The sequence below is a fragment of the Ranitomeya variabilis genome, chromosome 5 (genome assembly GCF_051348905.1).
Source record: "Ranitomeya variabilis isolate aRanVar5 chromosome 5, aRanVar5.hap1, whole genome shotgun sequence".
Taxonomy (NCBI): Eukaryota; Metazoa; Chordata; class Amphibia; order Anura; family Dendrobatidae; genus Ranitomeya; species Ranitomeya variabilis.
In genome coordinates this window covers 261,715,381-261,737,380 of record NC_135236.1, presented here as the reverse complement: position 1 = coordinate 261,737,380, position 22,000 = coordinate 261,715,381, and the positions used below count along the sequence as shown (strand labels likewise).

Here is a 22,000-nt window from a genome sequence, read left to right as displayed (position 1 = left end):
GACTTGAGCTCTATAGCGCCACCTGTGGGAAGTAGCCATCCTACAAGTCACTATCGACCATTTAACGAGTCTTGCAATATTACTTCGGATAAAAGCCAAATCAGAATCTCAATTTGCAGACACGGTGTTTTAGGGTAATGCCCCTCGTCAGTGCAAAGTATGACAACTAATTTAGCTAGGTGAGAGGCTCTGGGCTGGAATTTTAATCACCATATTGACCATTAAATCTTTTAAATTACTTGCTTGTGGAAGGGATCATTCGTATAGCCGTTTTACTTATTCAAAGTCAGCCAAAATAAACCCTACTTTTTTTTTTTTAACCTAGTAGATGAGTAGATGTTCTTAATCATGTATGGAATTTGTATTGTGAAATCTGATGACAGAGCCACTTTAACGGCAGGGCAACACAAGCCATAGAAACAGTCTTAATTTTTTAAAAATGATACGGTTTACTAAAATTTCAGGTATATTTCTGAATTTTCAGAGATTGTATAAATGGATGCTCCTTGTATCTGCTGAAGATGCCTGACCTGTGCCAACCTCTGCTGGACCTCCGCATCCCCAGGGGCCACTAGCGCTTGCTTTGCCTCCTGGATGAGCTTGGCTGACCCATCCATTACATCTCTGGCGGAATCCAACATGTCATTTGCAGCCTGTGGATCACTAGTAGAAGCTGCAACCCCTCGCGCTGCCTGTGCCAAGGTCTTCAGAGCCTGTGCAGTTTCCCTTGCAGCAACACCTACAAAGGAAAATCACAGAAAGTAGTTATAGCAGACGAGAGATGGCAAATAAGTATGTCTGTGGAAAACAAACAAACATGTACTGTCATGAGTTTTCAGCGAGACTAGAAATATTCGCCATGAGAAATTTTAGATATAGCCATCAGTTATAGTGTCTGGTTAAATATTTCAGGGGTAAAGTCATAAGAGCATCATAGAAGGTAGTCCCTAATTATCAATTCCAAGGCGAAGTGAATTATCAACAAATCATCCACATATCACATGGCCAGACATTCATTTGAAAGGCTACCAAATACCACTGCTTAGATAAAGCTATACCTGCGGCATATTCTGGCAACAGCAGATTTTCCTCAACATTCTTCACTACATGTTTTTTTTTTTAGATAACCACTTTGAAGGTAAGCTATCAGCAGGTTTTCACACTGCAAACTATTTATACAGGTCCAGCAATACCCTGACATGGCCAATCCGCAATGTCGGACAGGCCTGGCGGGGTACCGGTGAGATGCCCGGTGGGTCCAAGAGAGAGAGCTGTGACAGGGCGCTCGCCAACATCACATAGTAGTGACCTTAAATGGTCGCCAGCCTATCAGAAGCCAAAAGCCGAATAGCCTTTCAATGTTACTGCTATGTGATGTCAGTGCGCGGCCCCTGATGGGTCGGTGGCCATTTTAGCAACTGTGCCAAATATGAAGCCACGAAAGGGCGCCGGTGAGTGCAGGAAGGGGAGAAGAATATATATTTTTACCCCCTCTGTGACTGGGCAGGACAGTGGATATAGAGGCTGACATAGGGACTCAAGATGGGGACATTAAATAAAGTGTCCCAGGATACGGACCTTATTAAAGAGGACATAGGAGTCCAGGTTGGGGGCAACATAAGGGCTCAGGATGGGGACGTTAAATAAAGGAGCCCAGGATCTCGGACCTTATTAAATAAAGGGGTGCCAATTACTGTATGGGGGCCAGGATGAAGAGCATGCATTATTGGTTCATGGTGGCAAGTGGGGACATAATTATTGCTGCAATTTAATTTACTTTTGAGGATACAGTCTTCCATGGTGGGGTGGGGGTGGGGGGCAAAAGGGAAGTCCTGTTACTGTGCAGGGCGGCACTGTGCAAATTGTCTCTTCAGAGAGGGAGGAGACACAGATTAGATATTAGAAAAAACTTATTGACAGGGTGATCAATGAGTGGAACAGGCTGCCACGAGGGGTGGTGAGCTCTCCTTCAATGGAAGTCTTCAAACAGAGGCTGGATAGACATCTGTCTGGGATGATTTAGTGAATCCTGCTTTGAGCAGGGGGTTAGACCAGATGACCCAGGAGGTCCCTTCCATCTCTACCATTCTATGATTCTAGGACTAGAATTCTAGTGCCACCTATAGTAAGTAGCAATATCGACCCTCTAATGAGTCTCGCCACATGACTTGTGATTAAAGGCATTACCGGCACAATGTTGCTTTTTTCTTCAACTGACGTAGTGTAGAATTTGAGGGGAAAAAAGTGGGTAATGTGCTGTAGAAGTGATTATCTACAGATAACTGTATCTTATTTTATGCAGAGGCAAGTCCTGGCTGGAAAAAGTGAAAGCGGTTTGCGCTAGATGAAGAAAAGCAAAGATAAAGGACTTTAGCTACAGATGTCGCTGGTGAGTCACAATATTACATGTACACGCACACTAAACACTTAATACAGAGCTCCTGTGTATAATGTCACCAATGATCACTGTATTACCGGTACACTATACACTATATACAGAGCTCCTGTGTATAAAGTCACTGGTGATCACTGTATTTCATTTTACTCTGACACTATATAAAGAGCTCCTGTGTATAATGTCACTGGTTGTCACTGTATTACCTGTACACTGACACTATATACAGTATATAGCTCCTGTGTATAATATAACTGGTGAGTCACTGTATTACTTGTACTCTATATACACAGGTGCTCTGTTAAGTGTCAGGGACTCTGTATATAGTGTCAGTGTACAGGTAATACAGTGCGGTTTCTAATGGTTGGATTACATCAATCAATAAGTTAACACCTAACTAACCTGTTGATCGGTGATCGCTTGTTTTCAAAGATCCCCTTTAATGCAAAGTTATGTAATTGTAAATCCTAGTTATGGTGGCGCACAGTAGATGTGTAGGAGCCACTTGTGTTCTACAGTCGTCGCTCCACTATAACAGGAATAATGGCTTACAGATCTTTGCATATAGCTGTAGGTTGGGCCCCTAGAGTCAATTCTCCCAGTGGGCCCCAAAAACCCCAGTCCGACCTTGCCAGTCCGTTCCTCCATTACTAAGAAATCATTTGAATTCATATCCTAATGTACATCTGAATCCTCTGTCACGCCAGCTCTATTTCCCCGCCCTATGTTGGCTTCTCCTGTTTGCCTGCTCCTTTGCCTAAAGTCACACAGTATAGGAGCCGTCAGTCAAGCAGGAGGAGGCAGCACTAGGCAGGGAAGCTGGAAAAACAATAGCGCAGCTGTGACTTATCTGGTTTATAAGGGGGATCAGGGTGCTGGGAATTGCTCACCTGATAAGAGTTGTGTGAGACAACAACAAACTGCTTGAAAATGTTGGCTGCTGCAATTCGTTAAACTTCTTCATCAGGACAAACCACAGTGGTTTGTCTTGATGAAGAAATTTGTTAACTTTGAAATTCATTGACAACCCCCACAGAAATTTCCTTGGTCTCCTGGTTTCATCTACTAGAAACCTCAGATCTATCACAGCCTTCAGCTTACTTTGCATTTCAATTCAAATGCTGGTTCTCTCAGTAACAGAGGAACAGACTTATGTAAAGATATTATTGGACTTCTCTTTGAAAACGCTATATGCATATATACATAGTTTGGTGGATGAAATCATATTAAGAAATTGCCTTTAACGAATACTAGAAAGGAAAACATGAGAATGACTCCGCTATGCAGTAGCACTCAATGTCAAACAGTTGCTCCATAACGAAAATACATTTTAGGTTATGAAAAAAGGTGATGAAACTCGAGCAAACAGCAAAAAAATAAAAATAAAATAAAACCAGATTTAAAAGCTATCTTCCCACATCTACCCCAATCTCTGTGGGGATTAAATGAATGATTACATTAGAACATAAAATAATTTCTAGCAATAACTGAAGTGACTGGGTCAAAGTCATCTAGCGCGATTTCCAAGAGGAAGGCAAGCACACCCCTTTTTATGATATAAAGTATACACTGATAAGTTAGTGATACGGATGCTGGCGGCACACCAAGACACATTACACAGAGGCCATTGTTCAGAATTACATTGTGTTCCTATGCTGAGGACATCAGACCTGCACTGAATAGCACACAGGCCTACAGAAAGAAAGCTCTACAATACTGAAAATATAAGACGTGGACAAGGGAACAGAATAATGATGACTTGTTCACAATATTTCATGTTCACATTTTCAGTATATACCTTCATGATGCTATTATAGTGGGTATCTTGTAACAATGGGCAGAACACGCAGGATAAATCCACATACAGTATAATGCCGCTCTGTAAACTGTGCAGCTTTCCTGCTTGTTACATGCTGCTTATCTAGACCATTTCTTCACTCCCCCATCTTGGACCAAGATCAGAAAACATTGCGGCCAGATAATGCATTGCTACACTTTCATCCGCTTCTCCAGCTGGAAGATACACTGGTGCCATTCTGTCTCACCAGCCTTCCCTGGGTGTCTGAGCTGCCTCCATGCATTACTTCAATCACTTTTTACAGTCATTTATGTTGATCTGCCCAAAGTCACATTTCTAGGAGGGGGACAGTAATTTACCAGGCAGACTTATCTCCTGCACACAGTTACATCATAGAAGCCAGATGAGTAATGGACTCATTTCAGAACAGGGGGTTTCAAGTCACTTGGAAGGAAAAATTGAATATGGGGAGAGATAAACTGTTAGTGAGGCCTCATCAGGGACAGTAGGTGGGAAAACTGCACACAAATGAGCTTTCCCTTCTCTGCGCTCTCCTAGATGGGTAGGAAATGCATAGAACAGTACTATTTAAAGGGAACTGTCATATTGAGAATAGTATTTTATCTGCAGGCCGGATGTTATAGAGCAGTAGGAGGTGATCAGAATGCTCTCCGTGCACCAAGCAGCTCGGTGAACCTTCTCACTTCCTACCTATCCATGATTGACAGCCCTGCCTTACAGGAGACAGAGGACAGCATAGATAGATGCAAGACAAGTAGGTGGGAAGGGGCACTGAACGGCTCGGCAGCGCCAAGATTTGAATAGTCATTTTGTGCTGACATGCTCACCTTGGTTTACAACATTAATCATGTAGGAGCTGTTAGCTGTGAACTATATGTCAATCTATGCTTATGTCAATCCAGGCCTACCAGACCACATTGGTTACCAGTTACAGGTGAGAACATGCCAGTATATCTATAGCAGAGTAAGAATTCTTGGCCATTTTTGGAACCCCATGAAAGTAAATTCAGAGAAATCTGCACATAAGCAGTCACCTCTCTGCTGACCGTGACTGCCAGACAGGATGCTTCACCCTCTAAATTGGTGCAGATCCCAAAGGTGGCACTTGCACCTATCAGACCCCACACCTTTAATTCCGTAATGAAAAGTTATCCATATACTTTGCATATATTAACATGCTTATGTGAGTTTGCGGAGTTCAAGCAGAAGACAGAAATAGTTTTTATTATTGACCTATTCTTAGGATAGGCCATCGATATCTGATCGGAAGGGGTATAATACCCGACACCACTGACAGCGGCTGGAGGTTCTCGGATGCTTTGCGGAACACAGCAGTTGAGTCTATCTTTAGTAGCCTTGGCCAGATCCACTCCCTATTCAATTGCCACCATAGAAATGACGGAGCTATTGGGTTCCAGCAGCATCTGAGAACTTCTAGTTACCAGTGGCACCTGTAACACTGATCAGTGAAGGTGCCAAGTGTTGTACCTCCACCAATCAGATATTGATAGCCTATACCATGGCTAGGCCATCAGTAAAAAAAAAAGTGACCAAGACCTTTAAACTTACATAGGACTGCCTCTGTTGGCATAATTATTATTGTGGGCAGTCAGAACCCTATTTGCGGTCTCTAAATCCACTGACAGCAGGCAGAAGTTGTGCATTATACATTTCACTATGCACTGAATACGATTTTATTACAACACATCTCTGTGGATAATTAAAGCGTAACAGTCATTATATTTTTTTTATTTAATAAACAAATAGTATGCATGAAAATAAACTTTGTAATATATCTTATCAGAGACATCTGCTTCTTTCTCTGTCAGGACTGATTGCTCATTCTCAAAATTCTCAATCTGAAAACAGATTACTGAGATAGAAGTTGGATATTGGTAGTGATCCGATTTAATGTAGATGAGAGAATCTGAGCTAGAGGTAGAGCTTCTCCCCCCTCCAGTATTCACAGAATCTTATCAGCACCAACTGTCATATCCAATCCTAGAGGGAAAGTCTGTCTTCACCGAATTCAGATTTCTCCCAGGCATTGAGAATGTTGAGAATGAAAAAAGCAGAAGAAAAGGAAAGAAGCAGATTTATCTGATAAGACCTATTACAAAGTGGCTTATTTTCACATATACTATTTATTTATGAAATTATATTTCAAATGTTGTTAACACTTTAAATATACACCCCGCTAAAATTTATTCTCCTAAACGTTTGAACATATTCATAAAATCAATTCTAAAATCAATGAAAATACAAAAGTTTACCGAATTAAATGCAGTCTTTATCTTAATTGAATTTATCCACTTTATCATGTAATCATGGGAACTAAGAAGATTCAATCCTGCTCGAGTTCACAAGAGGTTTTTGCCTTAAATGGATGGAATAATAGTGACTGATTTTATGAGGCGAGTGAGAAAAAACAGCCAAATTTGTACTTGGCTAATATCAGACCCATGGTACATACTGTGCACATCCAGCAGCGTGGGTGGATGAGGTTTATAAGGATGGGAATAAAGGTGGACAAAAACCTTTGTGCATACTGGAAACATAAATGCTCTCTAGGACTGGCATCTAGAATGATGACCTTTAAAGCCCAGTTACTAGGCTGAGGATATTTCTCCAGCTGTAACACTTTTCATGAAACTATGGAGTAAGTAATGAATGGCTATTTCCCAATCCTTCAGACTACACCCATCCTCCAAATCCTGCCCGATGCACAGAGCAGTGCGAAATAATGGGATTTTTGGTTCTTACAGTAAAATCTCTTTCTTGGAGCCTTCATTGGGAGACACAGGTAACCACGGGTGTATGCTGCTGTCGCTAGGAGGCTGACAATATGCAAATAAGGAAAAAATAACTCTGCCCCGGCAGTATACACCCTCCAACAAGCACGAGTCAACTCCGTTGGTGCTAAAGCAGTAGTAGGAGCAAGTATAAACAAACTCAACCTATGTACCAACCCACAACGGCACATTGGCCAAAAAGGTACAACATAAAGGGAGGGTGCTGTGTCCCCCAATGAAGGCTCCAAGAAAGAGATTTTCCGGTAAGAACCAAAAATCCCTCTTTCTTTCTTGCTTCATTGGGGGACACAGGTAACCATGGGACATCCAAAAGCAGTCGCACGGGTGGGGAAAATATTCAGAGAGAAGGAGACTTAGGTCGGCGGGTGGGAAACCGCCGCCTGCAGTATCTTCCTACCCAGGCCTGCGTCTGCAGAAGCCTGAGTATGCACCTTGTAAAACCTTACGAAGGTGTGAACGGACGACCAGGTTGCGGCCTTGCAAACCTGCAAAGCCGAAGCTTGGTGACGAACAGCCCAGGAAGCTCCCACAGCCCGTGTAGAGTGAGCCCTCACCCCCGGAGGAGGCTGTTTGTTTTGGACACGGTATGCATCCAGAACCGCCAAACGAATCCAACGAGCAATTGTGGATTTAGAGACGGGGAGCCCCTTCCGACGACCTTCAGAGACGACAAACAGAGGATAGGACTGGCGAAAAGAAGCAGTTCTGGAAAGATAGACTCAAATAGCCCTGACCAAATCCAGTTTGTGTAGCGATTTCTCCCAGGGATGAACCGGGGAAGGGCACAAGGAAGGAAGAACGATGTCCTCGTTGATGTGACAAGCCGAAACTACGTTTGGTAGAAAGCAAGGAACCACTTTATCCTGGTGTAGAATCAGGAAGGGAGAACAGCAGGACAATGCCGCCAACTCGGAGACTCTCCTACTCGAGGGGATGGTGACCAGGAAAGCCACTTTCCATGAAAGAAGGGAAAAGACAATGTCCAGAATTGGTTAAAAAGGCGCTCGCTGGAGGGCTCCGAGGACAAGGTTGAGATCCCATGGCTCAACCGGAGGATGGTAAGGAAGCGCTATGTGAGCAACACCCTGAAGGAAGGTCTTTACCTGGGGAAGGGAAGCCAGGTCTCTTTGGAAGAGGATGGACAGAGCGGAAACCTGACCCTTTAGAGTACTCAGAGAAAGGCCCGAATCGAGACCCGTTTGAAGGAAACCGAGGACTGAAGGAAGGGAAAAGACCATAGGGAACAAACTGTTGTCATCGCACATGGGAAAAAGGCATTCCAACATCTATGGTAGATAAGTGAAGATGCTGATTTCCTAGCTTTTATCATGGTCTGTATGACGCTGTGGGAAAAACCTGCATCCTTTAAGACCGCGGCCTCAACGGCCATACCATTAAATTCAGAGACCGAGAATTCGGGTGGAAGAGGGGCCCTTGCGATAGAAGATCCGGACGGTCTGAGCCTCCAGGGGACGTCCGATAGCATGTTCACTAGCTCCGCATACCAGGCCCTCCGAGGCCAATCTGGAGCTACTAAGAGAACGGGACCCCCCTCTGAATTTACCTTTTTTACGACCCTTGGAATCAACGGCAGAGGCGGAAACAGATAAGGCATCTGGATCCGGGCCCACGAGATCACAAGGGCGTCGCAGCCGACAGCCATCGGGTCCCGAGACCTGGATACGTACAGGGGAACCTTGTGGTTTGTTCGGGAAGCCATTAGGTCGACATCTGGAATGCCCCACCTCTGACAAATTTGGTTGAAGACGGTGGGGTGAAGAGCCCACTCGCCTGCCACGAGCCCCTGACGGCTGAGAAAGTCAGCTTCCCAATTGTCCACTCCTGGAATGTGTGACAGCTGATATGGAGGGAACATGGTTCTCTGCCCACCGTAGGATCTTTGCCACCTCCCTCATGACCTGCTTGCTGCGTGTCCCTCCCTGGTGGTTTATGTAAGCCACGGCCGTGGCGTTGTTCAACTGAATGCGGACTGGTTTTCCCGTGATGAGGGACTGCCAGCGGAGGAGGGCCAGGAAGATTGCCCTGATCTCCAAGAGATTGATGGGGAGAAGGGTCTCTTGAACATTCCAGCGGCCGTGCACGGAGATGGAGAAAGACCGCACCCCACCCCTGAAGACTGGCGTCGGTGGTGATGACCTGCCAGCAAAGGGGGAGAAATAACCTCCGGCACAGAATGGAGGTGGATAGCGTCCATCAAGTGAGAGACTGTCTCACATTGAGAGGTAGGCGAACTGGGCGATCTAGGGAAAGTGGGCTCCTGTCCCAGGCAGACAGGAGGGCCAGCTGGAGAGGGCGAGAGTGGAACTGAGCATAAGGTACTGCTTCCATGGAAGCGATCATGTTCCCTAGTACTTTCATACCGAGCCGCAGAGGCAGGGCGCTTTAGGGCTTTGATGCCCTGCCAAAGAGAAAGGAACTTCTCCTTTGGGAGGAAGACCTGGGCTTGAATGGTGTCGAATTCCATGCCTAGGAATTTGAGACGTTGGGTCGGAATTAAGGTGGACTTCTCTTTGATGATTATCCAACCGAGACGGATTAGCGTGTCCAGAGTGATTTGGAGACTCTGGCTGCAATACCAGCAAGACGGACCCTTGACCAGGAGGTCGTCGAGATAGGGGATTATGAGGATCCCCTTTGATCAAAGGATGGCCATGACCTCTGCCATTACCTTCGTGAAGACCCTGGGAGCGGACGCCAGGCCGAACAGGAGAGCTGCGAACTAGTAATGTTGCTCCTGGATGGCAAAACGATGAAACCTCTGATGCTGTACGCAAACAGGAATGTGAAGGTATGCATCCTGAATGTCCACAGAGCACAGATATTCTCCCGGTTCCATGGAAGCGATCACCAAGCGCAGTGACTCCATTTTGAAGTGTCGAATCCGAAGGTGGAGGTTCAACTGCTTGAGATTCAAAATCGGGCGAAGAGAGCCATCTTTTTTCGGAACTACGAACAGATTTGAGTAAAAGCCCGAAAACGGCTCGCGGTAAGGAACGGAGACGATTAGCCCTGAGGCGAGGAGGGAAGCGATGGCCTGGAGAAGCCCTGGGACATGGGAGGGCTGCTTGGGTGGACGAGAGAGGAAGAAACGTCTTCCTGGGGGAGAAGAAAATTCAATTTTGTAGCCCGATGAAACAATCTCCCTGACCCAGGCGTCGTCGACCATTGATAACCAAGCCTCCATGAACAGAAAAAGCCTGCCTCCCAACCTGGAAAGATTTCCAGGCGGGGGTGACCCATCATTCTGAAGAAAATCTGTGGCCGCGAGATCCGGAAGGTTTAGAGGAGCGGCTCTTAGCCCTCCAGTGAGGGGTAGGCCTGAAGGATGGTTTCCTTCGTTCCCCTTGGGCGGAAGAACGGTCCTGGTGAGAGGCACCACATGAGGAGGTGAAGGACCGAAAGGGGCGAAAGGAACGCGGTCCCTTTCTACTGAAGGGGCACCTAGGTTTAGATTGATGTAGAGAAGTGCTTTTACCACCAGTGGCATCCAAGATAATCTGGTCCAGCTTTGTGCCAAAGAGCCTGGACCCTTGGAAAGGCAGACTAGTGAGGGATTTTTTTTAGAAGCAGGGTCTACGTTTCACGCTTTCAGCAAAAGGACTCGGCGAATGGCAATGATGTTGCTGTTTGACCTTGTGGAGCAAGCAGCCGCATCCAGGGAGGCATTTGAGATATTTCCCTGCGTGGGCAATCTGGTCCGCTAAAATCAGCTAGGTCCTCAGAAGGAGCCGAAGATACAATGCCCCTGCGAAGGATCTTGGCCCAGGCCGATACAGCTTTCACCACCTAAGAGGATGCGAAATTGGGGCAGAGAGAGGCGCCAGACGCTTCAAAGGCTGATTTGGTTAAAGCCTCAATTTGCTTGTCTGTAGCATCCTTTAGAGAGGCTGCATCAGGAATAGACAGAACTGTCTGCGAGGATAATCTTGACACAGGTGGATCTACTTTAGGTGATTCGGACCATTTGCTCACAAGGTCTGAATCAAAAGTGTATAAAATGTCCAGACGTTTTCTTCCTGGAAAACGTTTTCCGGGATGTTCCCAGTGTCTAGAAGTAGTGTTCTCAAACTCTTTGTGATTGGGAAAAACTCTAGAGGGACGCTTCACCCGTTTGAATGAAACGGAGTCGTCCTGAGAAGTTGCTTCTTTTTCCTTAAGTTCAAGGATTTGAATAATAGCCAAATTAAGGCTATCTACCATATCCTGCGTCCCGGAGGTCTGATCTGCATCCAAGTCAGACTCTGACTGAGAAGCTACATCCAACCCGACGTCCGCCTCCGAGGAGGGTAAACGGGTAGAGCAGGGTATTCTGGATGACGCAGTGGGGTCCGGTGAACTGGATGAGGAGCTAGACCGAGACCTCTTCCTGGATCTTTTCTCAAGTCTGTCCCTGTGAGAGTCGTGGTCAGGTGCGAGAGAATCACCGTGTGAGGAGTTCGTGGCACTGGTGGCAGCAGATAGAAGCGGAATGCGTTCTAGGACCTGTACCAGGGACTGACAGACATGGCAACAACCCATTAAGGGGGAGGGGGGAGTGCACTCATCCCGAGTATTAGGGACTTCCTGAGGGACGGACATGGTGGAAGGACTGCAGGATGGACAGAAAGGAGACAGCTGGCCTGAAGCCCACTTTCTCTTACAGAGGGCACAAGCGTAGTAAATCACTGTAGGGATATAGCCGGGGGCCCCTGCGGGGTTGGGCATAGGTGGAGACTGAGTGACACCTGTAGCAGGATGCCAAGAAGATGAGACTGCTGAGGGGAGAAGTACAGGCCAGGGGAGGAGGAGTGCAGAGCCTACCAGACACCGAGCGATGAGCGGCAGCGCAGGAAGCTGTGTCCCCCGCTTGGAAGAAGACCTCGTGGCCACGCGACGCGAACGGTGAGGGAAGCTGTCCTGAAGCGATAGCTGCGAGCTTCCTGTAATTGGCGCGCAGTTCGAGCGCGCAGAAAAGGGGGCGTGGCTGGCCGCAAAGCGAAACCGAAGACCCGATCAGCTGAAGCGCCTGAAGGGGAGTGTCCAGCCCGAGAGGGTCCACTGCCATCGCTGGGACCAGGAGGAGGTGTGCCCAGTGCTGTGAAGAGCCGGAGTCTGGTTAGGCCAGAAAGAACGGACGTGGCCTGCCGGAAAACACTCTGCCAAGGAGAAGAGGCAGTGAATCAGGCGCTGCAAAGGAAAAAAGGGCGCGAGATCTGAATAAATGGCCGCAAAATGTCCGATGGCTGAGGTAGGTGAATGCTGCAGTGGTGAGTGCTGCGGGCGGGCGGTGGATGGGGGGGTCTGTACCTGCTTGAAGATCCGTCCCTCTTCATAGCTTCAGGAGCGCTCGGGAGGTAGACAGGGTCCTGGAAGAGAAGATCCTCCTTCCCGCACCATCTCCAGATGGTGCAGAAGACGGCGTCAACTCCTTAGGAGAAGGGGGGAGGTCACTGCAGGTGACCACCGTCTTCCTCTCAGCCCTCTCCGAGGAGAGGGGTGAGGAGGGGAAAAGGCGAGGACTGGCCACCAAGAAGTCACCCTGAAACACCCATAAGGGTGACAGGGGACAAAGTCCTGCCAGCGGGTCCAAGAGTGGGCGATGCGGGAAGTACCACACTGCTCTCTCGGTCGCTTAAATGTGGGGAAAACAGGGTGAGAATCTGCACTCTGTTACCCACAGAGATAAGTCTGAAAAAGAAAGAGAAAATTATTAATAAATTCACAAAAACCCTGTAAAGAAAATAAAGCGGATCTGGTGGTTAGATCGAGGTCCACCTCCTACAGATACTAAGCAAAAACTGAGTTGACTTGTGCCTGTTGGAGGGTGTATACTGCCGGGGAGGAGTTATTTTTTCCTTATTTGCATAGTGTCAGCCTCCTAGCGACAGCAGCATACACCCATGGTTATCTGTGTCCCCCAATGAAGCGAGAAAGAAAAGAGAATTAAAAGGACTGACAACACTTCTCCATTCATTACACAGCTTCAGCATTCTCATCATTTACAGAAAATTAGTCACCGACTCCAGGAAATGGCAGCAGCGAAAGAAATTACTTGCTACATTCATTAAGTGTAGTTGTGAGATGCTTACATTTGGAAGAACAAGTAAAAAAAAAGTTGTTACTTCTATAGAGACTGCTATGGAAAGCAATAACCTAATGCTACATCACTAGAGAGTAAGGGGGGATTAAAGGCATAATTTATTTAAAGGGGTATTCCCATCTCATATAATTATGGCATATGTATTGCAGATACAGGTCCCAGCAATGGATGTGCGGGCCTGCGTCTATACATGCAGGTGTGTCTCTATGTACAAGATGATTCATCTTTTTGTCAAATATTTTTTTACTTTTTGCAACAAAGAAATATGTTTTACATATACCCCGATAGGAAGCTGTATCCTTCCTTTGACTCCTGCATATACCAGGCATCGATCGTGGGCTTCCATGCCGATTGTTACTTGAAAAGGATGAGCTGGTCTTTTTTCCTTCTACATGATATATATATATATATATATATATATATATATATATATATATATATATATATATATATATATATATATATATATATATACATATACATATATATATATATACATATATATATATATATATATACATATATATATATATATATATATATATATATATATACACCCGTGTGTGTGTGTAACATGCATTGTGTATATGGATGTGTAACTTACACACAGTATTTGACACAAACCTTGTATGTGTAGCATCTGCATTTACAAATCCCGGCAGCGCAGACGAGAGTTCGTAGGTGTAAACATGTCAGCAATCGCCCAGCGAAAGAGCAAAATGCTGCTTATTCAGCTGGTGATTGGATTGTTTATGCCAGAACAGAAATCCTTGTTCTCAGCAGCACATCGCCGGTGTAAGCTGCAGATGTGCTGCTGATGACGTGATACTGTATGGGGACAGATTGATCTATTAGTGATTGATGGGCGCAGAACATTTTTGCTCATCCTGTATAAAGAAGCATGGGAAACAAGCACAGAAGGAGGACTGCAATATTGGTGTTCACAGTTTTAACTGCCTGAAATCAGTGCATGAAATGTGTGTGATGGTGCAATATATGAGCATTTGGGAGCCACTTTAAACTTCTGCCCAGGTCCCGCCTGCATCCACTATACATTTATGCCCTAACCTGTGCATATGCCATAAATGTACAAGGTGTGGATACCCCCTTGAATTATCTATTTTTGCAGGTCTTCCAATTTGTCAGTTACTATGATTGCTTAGGATGCAATGCCCTTACAGGATGTCACTCCAGATGATCTGGGAGGGCTCAGGGTGGTGTTTATCAGGACACAGAAGCCTCCTACAGCAGAGGGGTTTTCTGGGCTCTGAACACATTTGTGCAGTTATATTATATGGCTACAAATTGCTTGAATGGCGATAATGGGCAATATGCACACCATCAAACTTCCCCTGTATTTCCAGGAGGAAAGTAAGCAAATTGCACATTGCAGTCACATGCACATTAGCGTCTAGTCTGCATCTCTTCATGTTCTATTGAGAGGAGCAGATACAAATGTAGCCGGCTCGTGACTAACAAGGCAAATCGCAATCGCATACATGTTGTCAACATGACGCACCACTCCTGCTAGAAATACAGGGAAAGCGTGATAAGTGTGTACATTGCACACAGACAATTCCGTAAGCTGAAGTCATGAAAAATGACTGCAGCCCGGAAAACCCCTTTAAGTTGGCCTCATACTTTCCCCCCCCCTTAATCCTACGTATACATGAACTATGGAGGGAGGTAAAAATTCACTACCAAAAAAGTTTTAGCAGACGCTAAATTCCCGAACCTGTTGTGAATTAGACTTTTTTGGCTCCCTCTTGTGGTCACTAGTGGTATGACTCTGGGATTGTCTTTCCTCAGTTTGGCACCCAACTGGGTCGTTAGTCCAGGGGTGTTGCTATATAAACTTCCTGAATTCTCAGTCTGGTGCCTGGCATCGTTGTAATCAGTTCCTTTCTGTTTGCTCCTGTCTGCTGGTCGTGGTTCTTGCAAAATTAAGCTAAGTCCTGCTTCCTTGTTTTTTGGTTATTTGCATTGCTCTTATTTATTTGTCCAGCTTGTACTAAATGTGATTCCTGATTTTGCTGGAAGCTCTAGGGGGCTGATATCCTCCCCCCGGGCAGTTAGACGGTTCGGGGGTTCTTGTATATCCAGCGTGGAAATTTTGATAGGCTTTTTGCTGACCGTATAAGTCATCTTACTATATTCTGCTATTAGTCAGTGGGCCTCTCTTTGCTAAATATTTAGTTCATTCTTACGTTTGTCTTTTCTCTGGAGGCAAGAAAGGTCTATCTTTTCCCTTCTAGGGTTAGTTAGTTCTCCGGCTGGCGTGAGACGTCTAGAACCAACGTAGGCTCGTTCCCCGGCTGCTGCTATTTGTGGTGCTAGGATTAGTTATACGGTCAGCCCAGTTACCACTGTCCTATGAGCTGGTTTTTTGTGTTTGCAGACTTGGTAATTACTTCTGAGACCCTCTGCCATTGGGGTCATAACACGAACCAGCAGCATTTGATTTCAAAATACCAAATCCTTAAGTCCCCTGACATTATTGCAGGCGGAGAGTCAGGAGGTTCCAAACACACTAAAGGGTCTAGTGATGGGCGAACGTACACGGATAAGGTGTTATCTGAGCATGCTCATGTGCTAACCAAGTGACTTCGGCGTGCTAGAAAAATATGTTCCAAGTCCCCGTGGCTGTTCAACAGCCACATCACATACATGGATTGCCTTTTTGTTAGACAATCCCTGCATGTGTGGCTGCTGTCGAAGAGCCACGAGACATGCAGACGTGGGGACTCAAACATATTTTTCTAGCATGCACATGAGCATGCTCAGATAACACCTTACCCCAGCACCTTCACTCACCACAAGTTGGAACACCTTCAACCAAATACTTATGGGGACCATCAGTTAAGTGGAGGAAACTATTGGTACATGTCCCTCATGCATACTTTATCAAATAGTTTTTAACATACTGCATTTTTTTGTGATTCCCATCAAAATGTTTTTTTCCCCCACTTTAGCTGAAAGAAAGGACAATCCTTGCCTACAAGAAAAAGGTGTACTTTCAATTCTGTATTGTAGCTAATGATGAGCAGGTTGTGAAATAGAGCAGATATTAAGACATCCTGCTATGGCACAACTATTCACAATAGAGAATGAAATAGAGAATGAAAAATGATTAAATGGCATACTGGATTAAAAACATATGATACAAATCATATCTGAAGAAACTCCTACCGGTGTAGTGTTCGTTCCCCTGAGCTGCACATGTCAGCAGCTGAGCCATGGAGGAGCCAACAGTCTTGGATGTGCTGCCAAGGTCCTGGGCACACTTCTCCAGCTGGAAATTCACAGAGTAAAAGGAACATGAGAGTCCCTACATGCAGTACAGTATCGGAAAGAATTTACCAACTTGTCTCTCAAATAGCAAATTTAGAAATCTATTTTTCATTCTGCCACTTTGTCTTCCATAACATTAAGAGACACTTAATGGTGGCCATATATGTAAGAAGAATGGTGACTTTTGGTGGTACTGTTTATGGGGGTGTCCCATTTCTCCACAGATATCGGAGAAAAGAAGGATCGGGCATGTGAGGTTATCCGAGCATGCTCGCTCATCACTAATCAGGAGGCATAGCTGTTCCATCAATAAGATCTAGCTTTTCTAACAGAGAACTCCCCACATTGTGAATCGGATCTATCCGAGTATTACTTAGTAATACTACATCTCTCCTGCAGCAAGTGTATGGCTGGCTGCAGATTTTCCCTGGTGATAGCTGACAGCAATGTGCTGGCTTTGGTCCTAAAAAGTGATTACACCATAAAAAAAACACACTTTAAAAAAATACTTGGGAGGGAATTTTCCTAGAGCCACTTATTGGAAACCATTAAGTATAAAAGCCAAGCATTTGTTTCTTAGGTGGGATAATTCCAGCTTGAATAATTCCCGATGAGCATAATGGGGATTATTTAGCCACAAAACAGTTTTTCTTAAACCTGCAAACATTGAGGCTCTGAGCCACGTAGTATAATGTAACACCTACAGTCTGAGATAATGAAATGCTATGAACAGAATATGTGAACAGTGAGTTGGGTGTTACATACAGATCCCGTGTAGTCCTAGCCAGAATCATTACCCATTAGTGTGAATGCCCAGTGCAAATCAATGTGGAGAAAATAGCATTATTTAGGACTATCACTTACTATCGTTCTCCATCTTATAGCTATTATGTTAGCATATTGGAAACAAGCTTCCCACACTGTACTCAGAGGAATATTGGCAAACGTTTCTATACCAATATTGATGCACTAATACCAGAGAGACAACTGTAACCTATAGTAAATACAAAGTATCCTGCTTCTGTCATACAATAAAAGAGAATTTGGTCCGGGCCAAGTGATAAGAATGTATATTTTACACTTCTATTTTAAAGTGCCTTTAGAAGGGTATTATTTACCGTCTCCCCTGGAAGGGGCTTCAGTTGCCCATCTGTAGCTGCCATCTTTGCATCCTGCAGTTCATTCTTAAGCGTTTGGACGGAATTCAAGGCAGAATCGATTTCCATAGGGCCACAAGCTTCATGGGCCTAGGTAACAGGATAATGAAGTTAACTCATCATTCATCTTCCCCAAATCCCGGAGCATACACTTGAGTTTCTCACCTTTTGTGTAGCGGTACGCAGCTCCGCCAAGCTGGTAGCCAGGTTCTTGGCGCACTGACCTAGCTGCATGGCAGCTGCTTGATCTGTCACAGTGGGTACAGCAGCTTTGGCAGATGCCACCATCTTACTTCCAGGCTGTATTACATATTAATAAATTAATCATTTTATAAAGTAAACCATTTCTGTTGGAAAATGGAAATGATAAAAAAAAAAAAGTTTTCCCAACTTTGCCCTCACTAATATGTACACTGCATTCTTGCATACAAACAATACAACTCATAGCTGCCATATAACACTTATACAGATTGTCCCTTTTCAATTTTTTTTGACCTATTAGTGCATATGAGGTCATATTTACTAGAATGATTTCTATGTAGAATAAATTACAACACAATATTTGTTTTAAATAGCATAAATGTGATTTAAAGATGACTATTAGTCACTGAAACCAAAAGAATTGTAGGAACTTACAGCAGATGATTAAAGGGAACCTGCCATCAGGTTTTTGCTACCTCATCGGGGAGCAGCATAATATAGGACATAATATAGGAAAAGAGACTCTGATTCCAACAATGTATCACTTAGTTTACTGGGTGCAGCAGTTGTGACATAATCAGAGTTTTTAGATGTAGAATGCAGCAGAGCTGAGAGTGCTAGCCCCGCCCACAGCAGGCTCTTTATGTACATTGTCTATAAACAGTGAGCTGCTTATCACAGGAGGGGGCGGAGTCTGACTAGTGCTCACATAAGCTATAGTCCAGGAGATAAATCGTTCATTATACCTTAACAGGACACAGCCTAATAAGTGACATCACTGAAATCTGTGTTTCAGCCCCTATCTAGTGCGGTCTTCAGATTACATACCAAAAACTTGCTGACAGATTCTTTTTAACAACCAGAGATGTGTTTAACTGTTCATAGGGAGCTGTTTGGGCACATACTCAGCACAACAGTCAATACAATAGAACAGTATAGTACAATAGTATACTGCTGTGTGAGCCCTACATTATTTGTTACTTGCTGAAGCTTTTAGCTATTCTAAGCCTAAATAGATCTACAAAAATGCAGTGAAGGAAGCATGACACATCAGAAAAGGCATTGCAATGAGTCAGATAACCCATTACTATTACTACCAGAAATGAATTCAGAGGAAGGTTATGTGCCCTGGGGAATCTGACATAATCTGACAATGAATGCACAGAAAAAGCCATCCCTGATCACATGACATAGCTCCCATCTGAACACATTTTATAAATCAAGTGGATTTCCCGACAAAACCCAAAAGGAGATGGTCATTAAAGGGAACAAATCCTCTAGGAAAATTCAATAAAACCTCAAAAAAAGTTTCTTTAAAAAAAAACCTTTCCCTTAAACACAAATGCTGCATTATTCGATACAAACATACAACTCATAGTTGTCGTATATGGAAACAATTTTTAGGAGCTCATAGGACTGCAAAGGTGCAAAATAAACACAGTAGTGCATTCCCCCAACCCCAGACATCTTCCTTGGGTCCATCAGTGCCTCTCCTTCGCTGCTTCAATTTTTATTAATTGGTTGCAGTGATGACGTCACCTCCGCTGGGAACATCATTGCTGCAGACAATCAGTGAGCTCTGCAGCATTGCAGATGTAGACGGAAGCAGCTTCTGAGCTCAGCGATTGGCTGCAGCTGTGAAATGCACTTCAGAGGTGGCACCATTGCTGCAGCCAATCACCAATGACCGAAGCAGCGGAAGAGAGGCAACAAATGACCCGAGGAGGGTGCGATGGGGGTACATTACTGCATATTTTTCACCTGCACACAGTAAAGGGTAAAAAAACAAAACAAAAAAACACAAAACATGAGGCTGATTTAATCTCAGAGTTTTCTCTGCAGAAATTTTATCAACACTCATCCGGTACTGTAGTATGCAGCAGGCAATCGTCCCATGGAAACATACCACTAGATTAATGCCGCCATAGGGAAGAGCAGTATCTCACCTGTAGAAAGTTCTGGCTGGAGACAATCAGAGCTAGTTGTGCACTCAAATCGTCAGCCTGAGCTTGACTGCCTCGTACACCTTGTACCAACTGGGGAATATGGTCGGCCACAGCCTGGGTAACAATGTTTAAAAAAGGTTACTACAAGGGAGGGTATAGCACTATTCACACTATGTATTCCACATAGGCTGTGCATTAAACATTACACATTGGGTATGTTCTATCAAAACTGCTGTAAAGGAAACCTGGGAGACTTGCACACCGACACCAATCATATTCCAGCTCATTTTTCACAGGCTCTTTTAAAAATGAACTGGCTACAAGGGACTATTATATCAATTTTGCTTCGCATAAGTTTTGATAAATCTCCCCAATTCTCTCTCTCCATCTGTTCTAACACAGTTAGAAGTAAGAAAGCAAAATGAAATATTGCATTTGGCATTGCATACTCAATTCTGGCCAAAAAGATGATTAATCAAATATTCCATTTTAATCTACATCCTGTATCTACAAAAACTCCAAAATGTGTATTTCTCTCCTAGCTTCCTTCTTCTAGACACAGCAGCACCTGTTCATGGGTTGCACTTGCTATTGAAGCTTAGCCTAACTAAGGTTGAGACTACACCAAGATTAGTGCTGGGCAAAAGCAATTCTCAGACAAGTAGTGTCACAATATAAGTCACAATAGCATGCGACTTGCATTGAAGCTTATGGCAAGTGAGTCACATACAACCAACGACAAATTCCAATAGATTTGGAAACATTTGTGACTGTCACAGTAGGTCACAACGCAACACCATAGGAAATCATTAGATGTGACGCCCATTAGAAATCACAATATTGTGCAACAAATTACCTCCAACACATGACCTCCAACTTAAACCAAGCTGAATTTTTGTTTTTTTCTTTGTATTTTTGCATTCTGTGCAAGCCAGGGTGTGGCCTCCCTCTCCTGAGCTGGAAATTACATTTAAAAGCTTTTGTCTGCCCTTATTCACACACTGAGGTCAACTCTGACGCATGGTAAGATTTTTAATATTAGACAGCGTAGGACCGTCCCAATCAGGGTCACATTGTCGACGGTGGGACGGCTTTTATGCCATTTTTGATCAAAACAGTATTACTAAGAACCCTGTGTTATTTAAATGCACTTTTGCTTTTCACTTATTTAGTTAAAACAGGGTTTACGTTTATTTTGCTTCTTGTAGGTTTTGAACACATGACCTCCTGTATAAATGTAAGTGTATAGGTTGTGCTGCAATACCACTTGGAACCTATGGTTAAGTGTGGCACTATTCTGGGAAGAAATGCCATGTTTTCTTAAATCTTGTACTATCGCTAAGACAAGTAAGCGAAAGGAGGGCAAGAGTAGAAAAATCATATGTGATTGATAGCTTTTGGACAACAAGGACAGGTTTCGGTTAGACAGCCCTGATAAATCTGCCCCAACGTCATGTATCCACAGAAGGTCATAGCACTTGCCAGCACTAGAGTAACATGGACAAGTCTTACATTATACTTTCTAAAACCGATGCATACAATGAGGCACGGCTGCTGGAAAATAAAATGCAGTGGTCTCTCAGTTACCTTGCAGCTCTGGACCAGTTGCTGATGAGCAGCCATGTTCTTGTTTGAGACTGACGCATTCTGAGAAGCTGCGATTGTCTGGGTAGCTGCTGCAGCAGCTTGTTTTGCTGCGGCCTGCAAAAATAAAGCAGAAAACAAATGAGACACCATGACTACAACAAAAGTGAAGTGAGGAATGAATGATCAAATCAAGAATCATATATAAAAGTTATAGCAATGGTAAAAGAATATTCCTCAGTCATCAAAATATGTGTTCCTAATTTCATTTTCTATGGCGTGGGGCACATTCAGTCTGTGGGAGAATTTTCCCGTTTATGATGAAGCCTTTACAATGCGACTATAAAACGACAATTGCTTTTGGAAACGTTGGCTGGTTAATACTTGTATAAAACTAGATTTGAATGGAATGTTAATAACATAAATTGGTCCGTTCTCTTCAATATTGGATTTTGGGAATGCTGACATATCGCACTTATTACACACACTTGGGTGGAGAACAATCCCAAAAGGGAAAGGAGACAAAGGGTTACATGGAAATACATGCTATGAACACTCAGCCTTAAGAACACATTTTAAAACGTATTATCATTAAAGTTAACATTGCAGGGAGCTACATTTTTTAAAAATGCACGCACTGACATGGCTGGTGCGCTCACATGAAAAGGCCGATGTGTGCGCTTATTACCTGAAT

At 44.2% G+C, this 22,000-nt stretch overlaps 1 protein-coding gene across 2 annotated transcripts in view; it reads right to left on the bottom strand.

Moving 5' to 3' along the window:
• TLN2 (talin 2) overlaps nucleotides 1–22,000 on the bottom strand; it is a 248,215-nt gene that overhangs the window by 85,870 nt on the left and 140,345 nt on the right. For both annotated transcript variants that reach the window (XM_077264168.1, XM_077264170.1), the window contains exons 23-28: nucleotides 21,310–21,423; nucleotides 19,723–19,836; nucleotides 17,741–17,875; nucleotides 17,537–17,665; nucleotides 16,317–16,419; nucleotides 531–739 (exon numbers count right to left, since the gene is read on the bottom strand). In XM_077264168.1, the coding sequence (XP_077120283.1) occupies nucleotides 531–739; nucleotides 16,317–16,419; nucleotides 17,537–17,665; nucleotides 17,741–17,875; nucleotides 19,723–19,836; nucleotides 21,310–21,423 (804 nt within the window). The remainder of the gene's footprint in view (nucleotides 1–530; nucleotides 740–16,316; nucleotides 16,420–17,536; nucleotides 17,666–17,740; nucleotides 17,876–19,722; nucleotides 19,837–21,309; nucleotides 21,424–22,000) is intronic.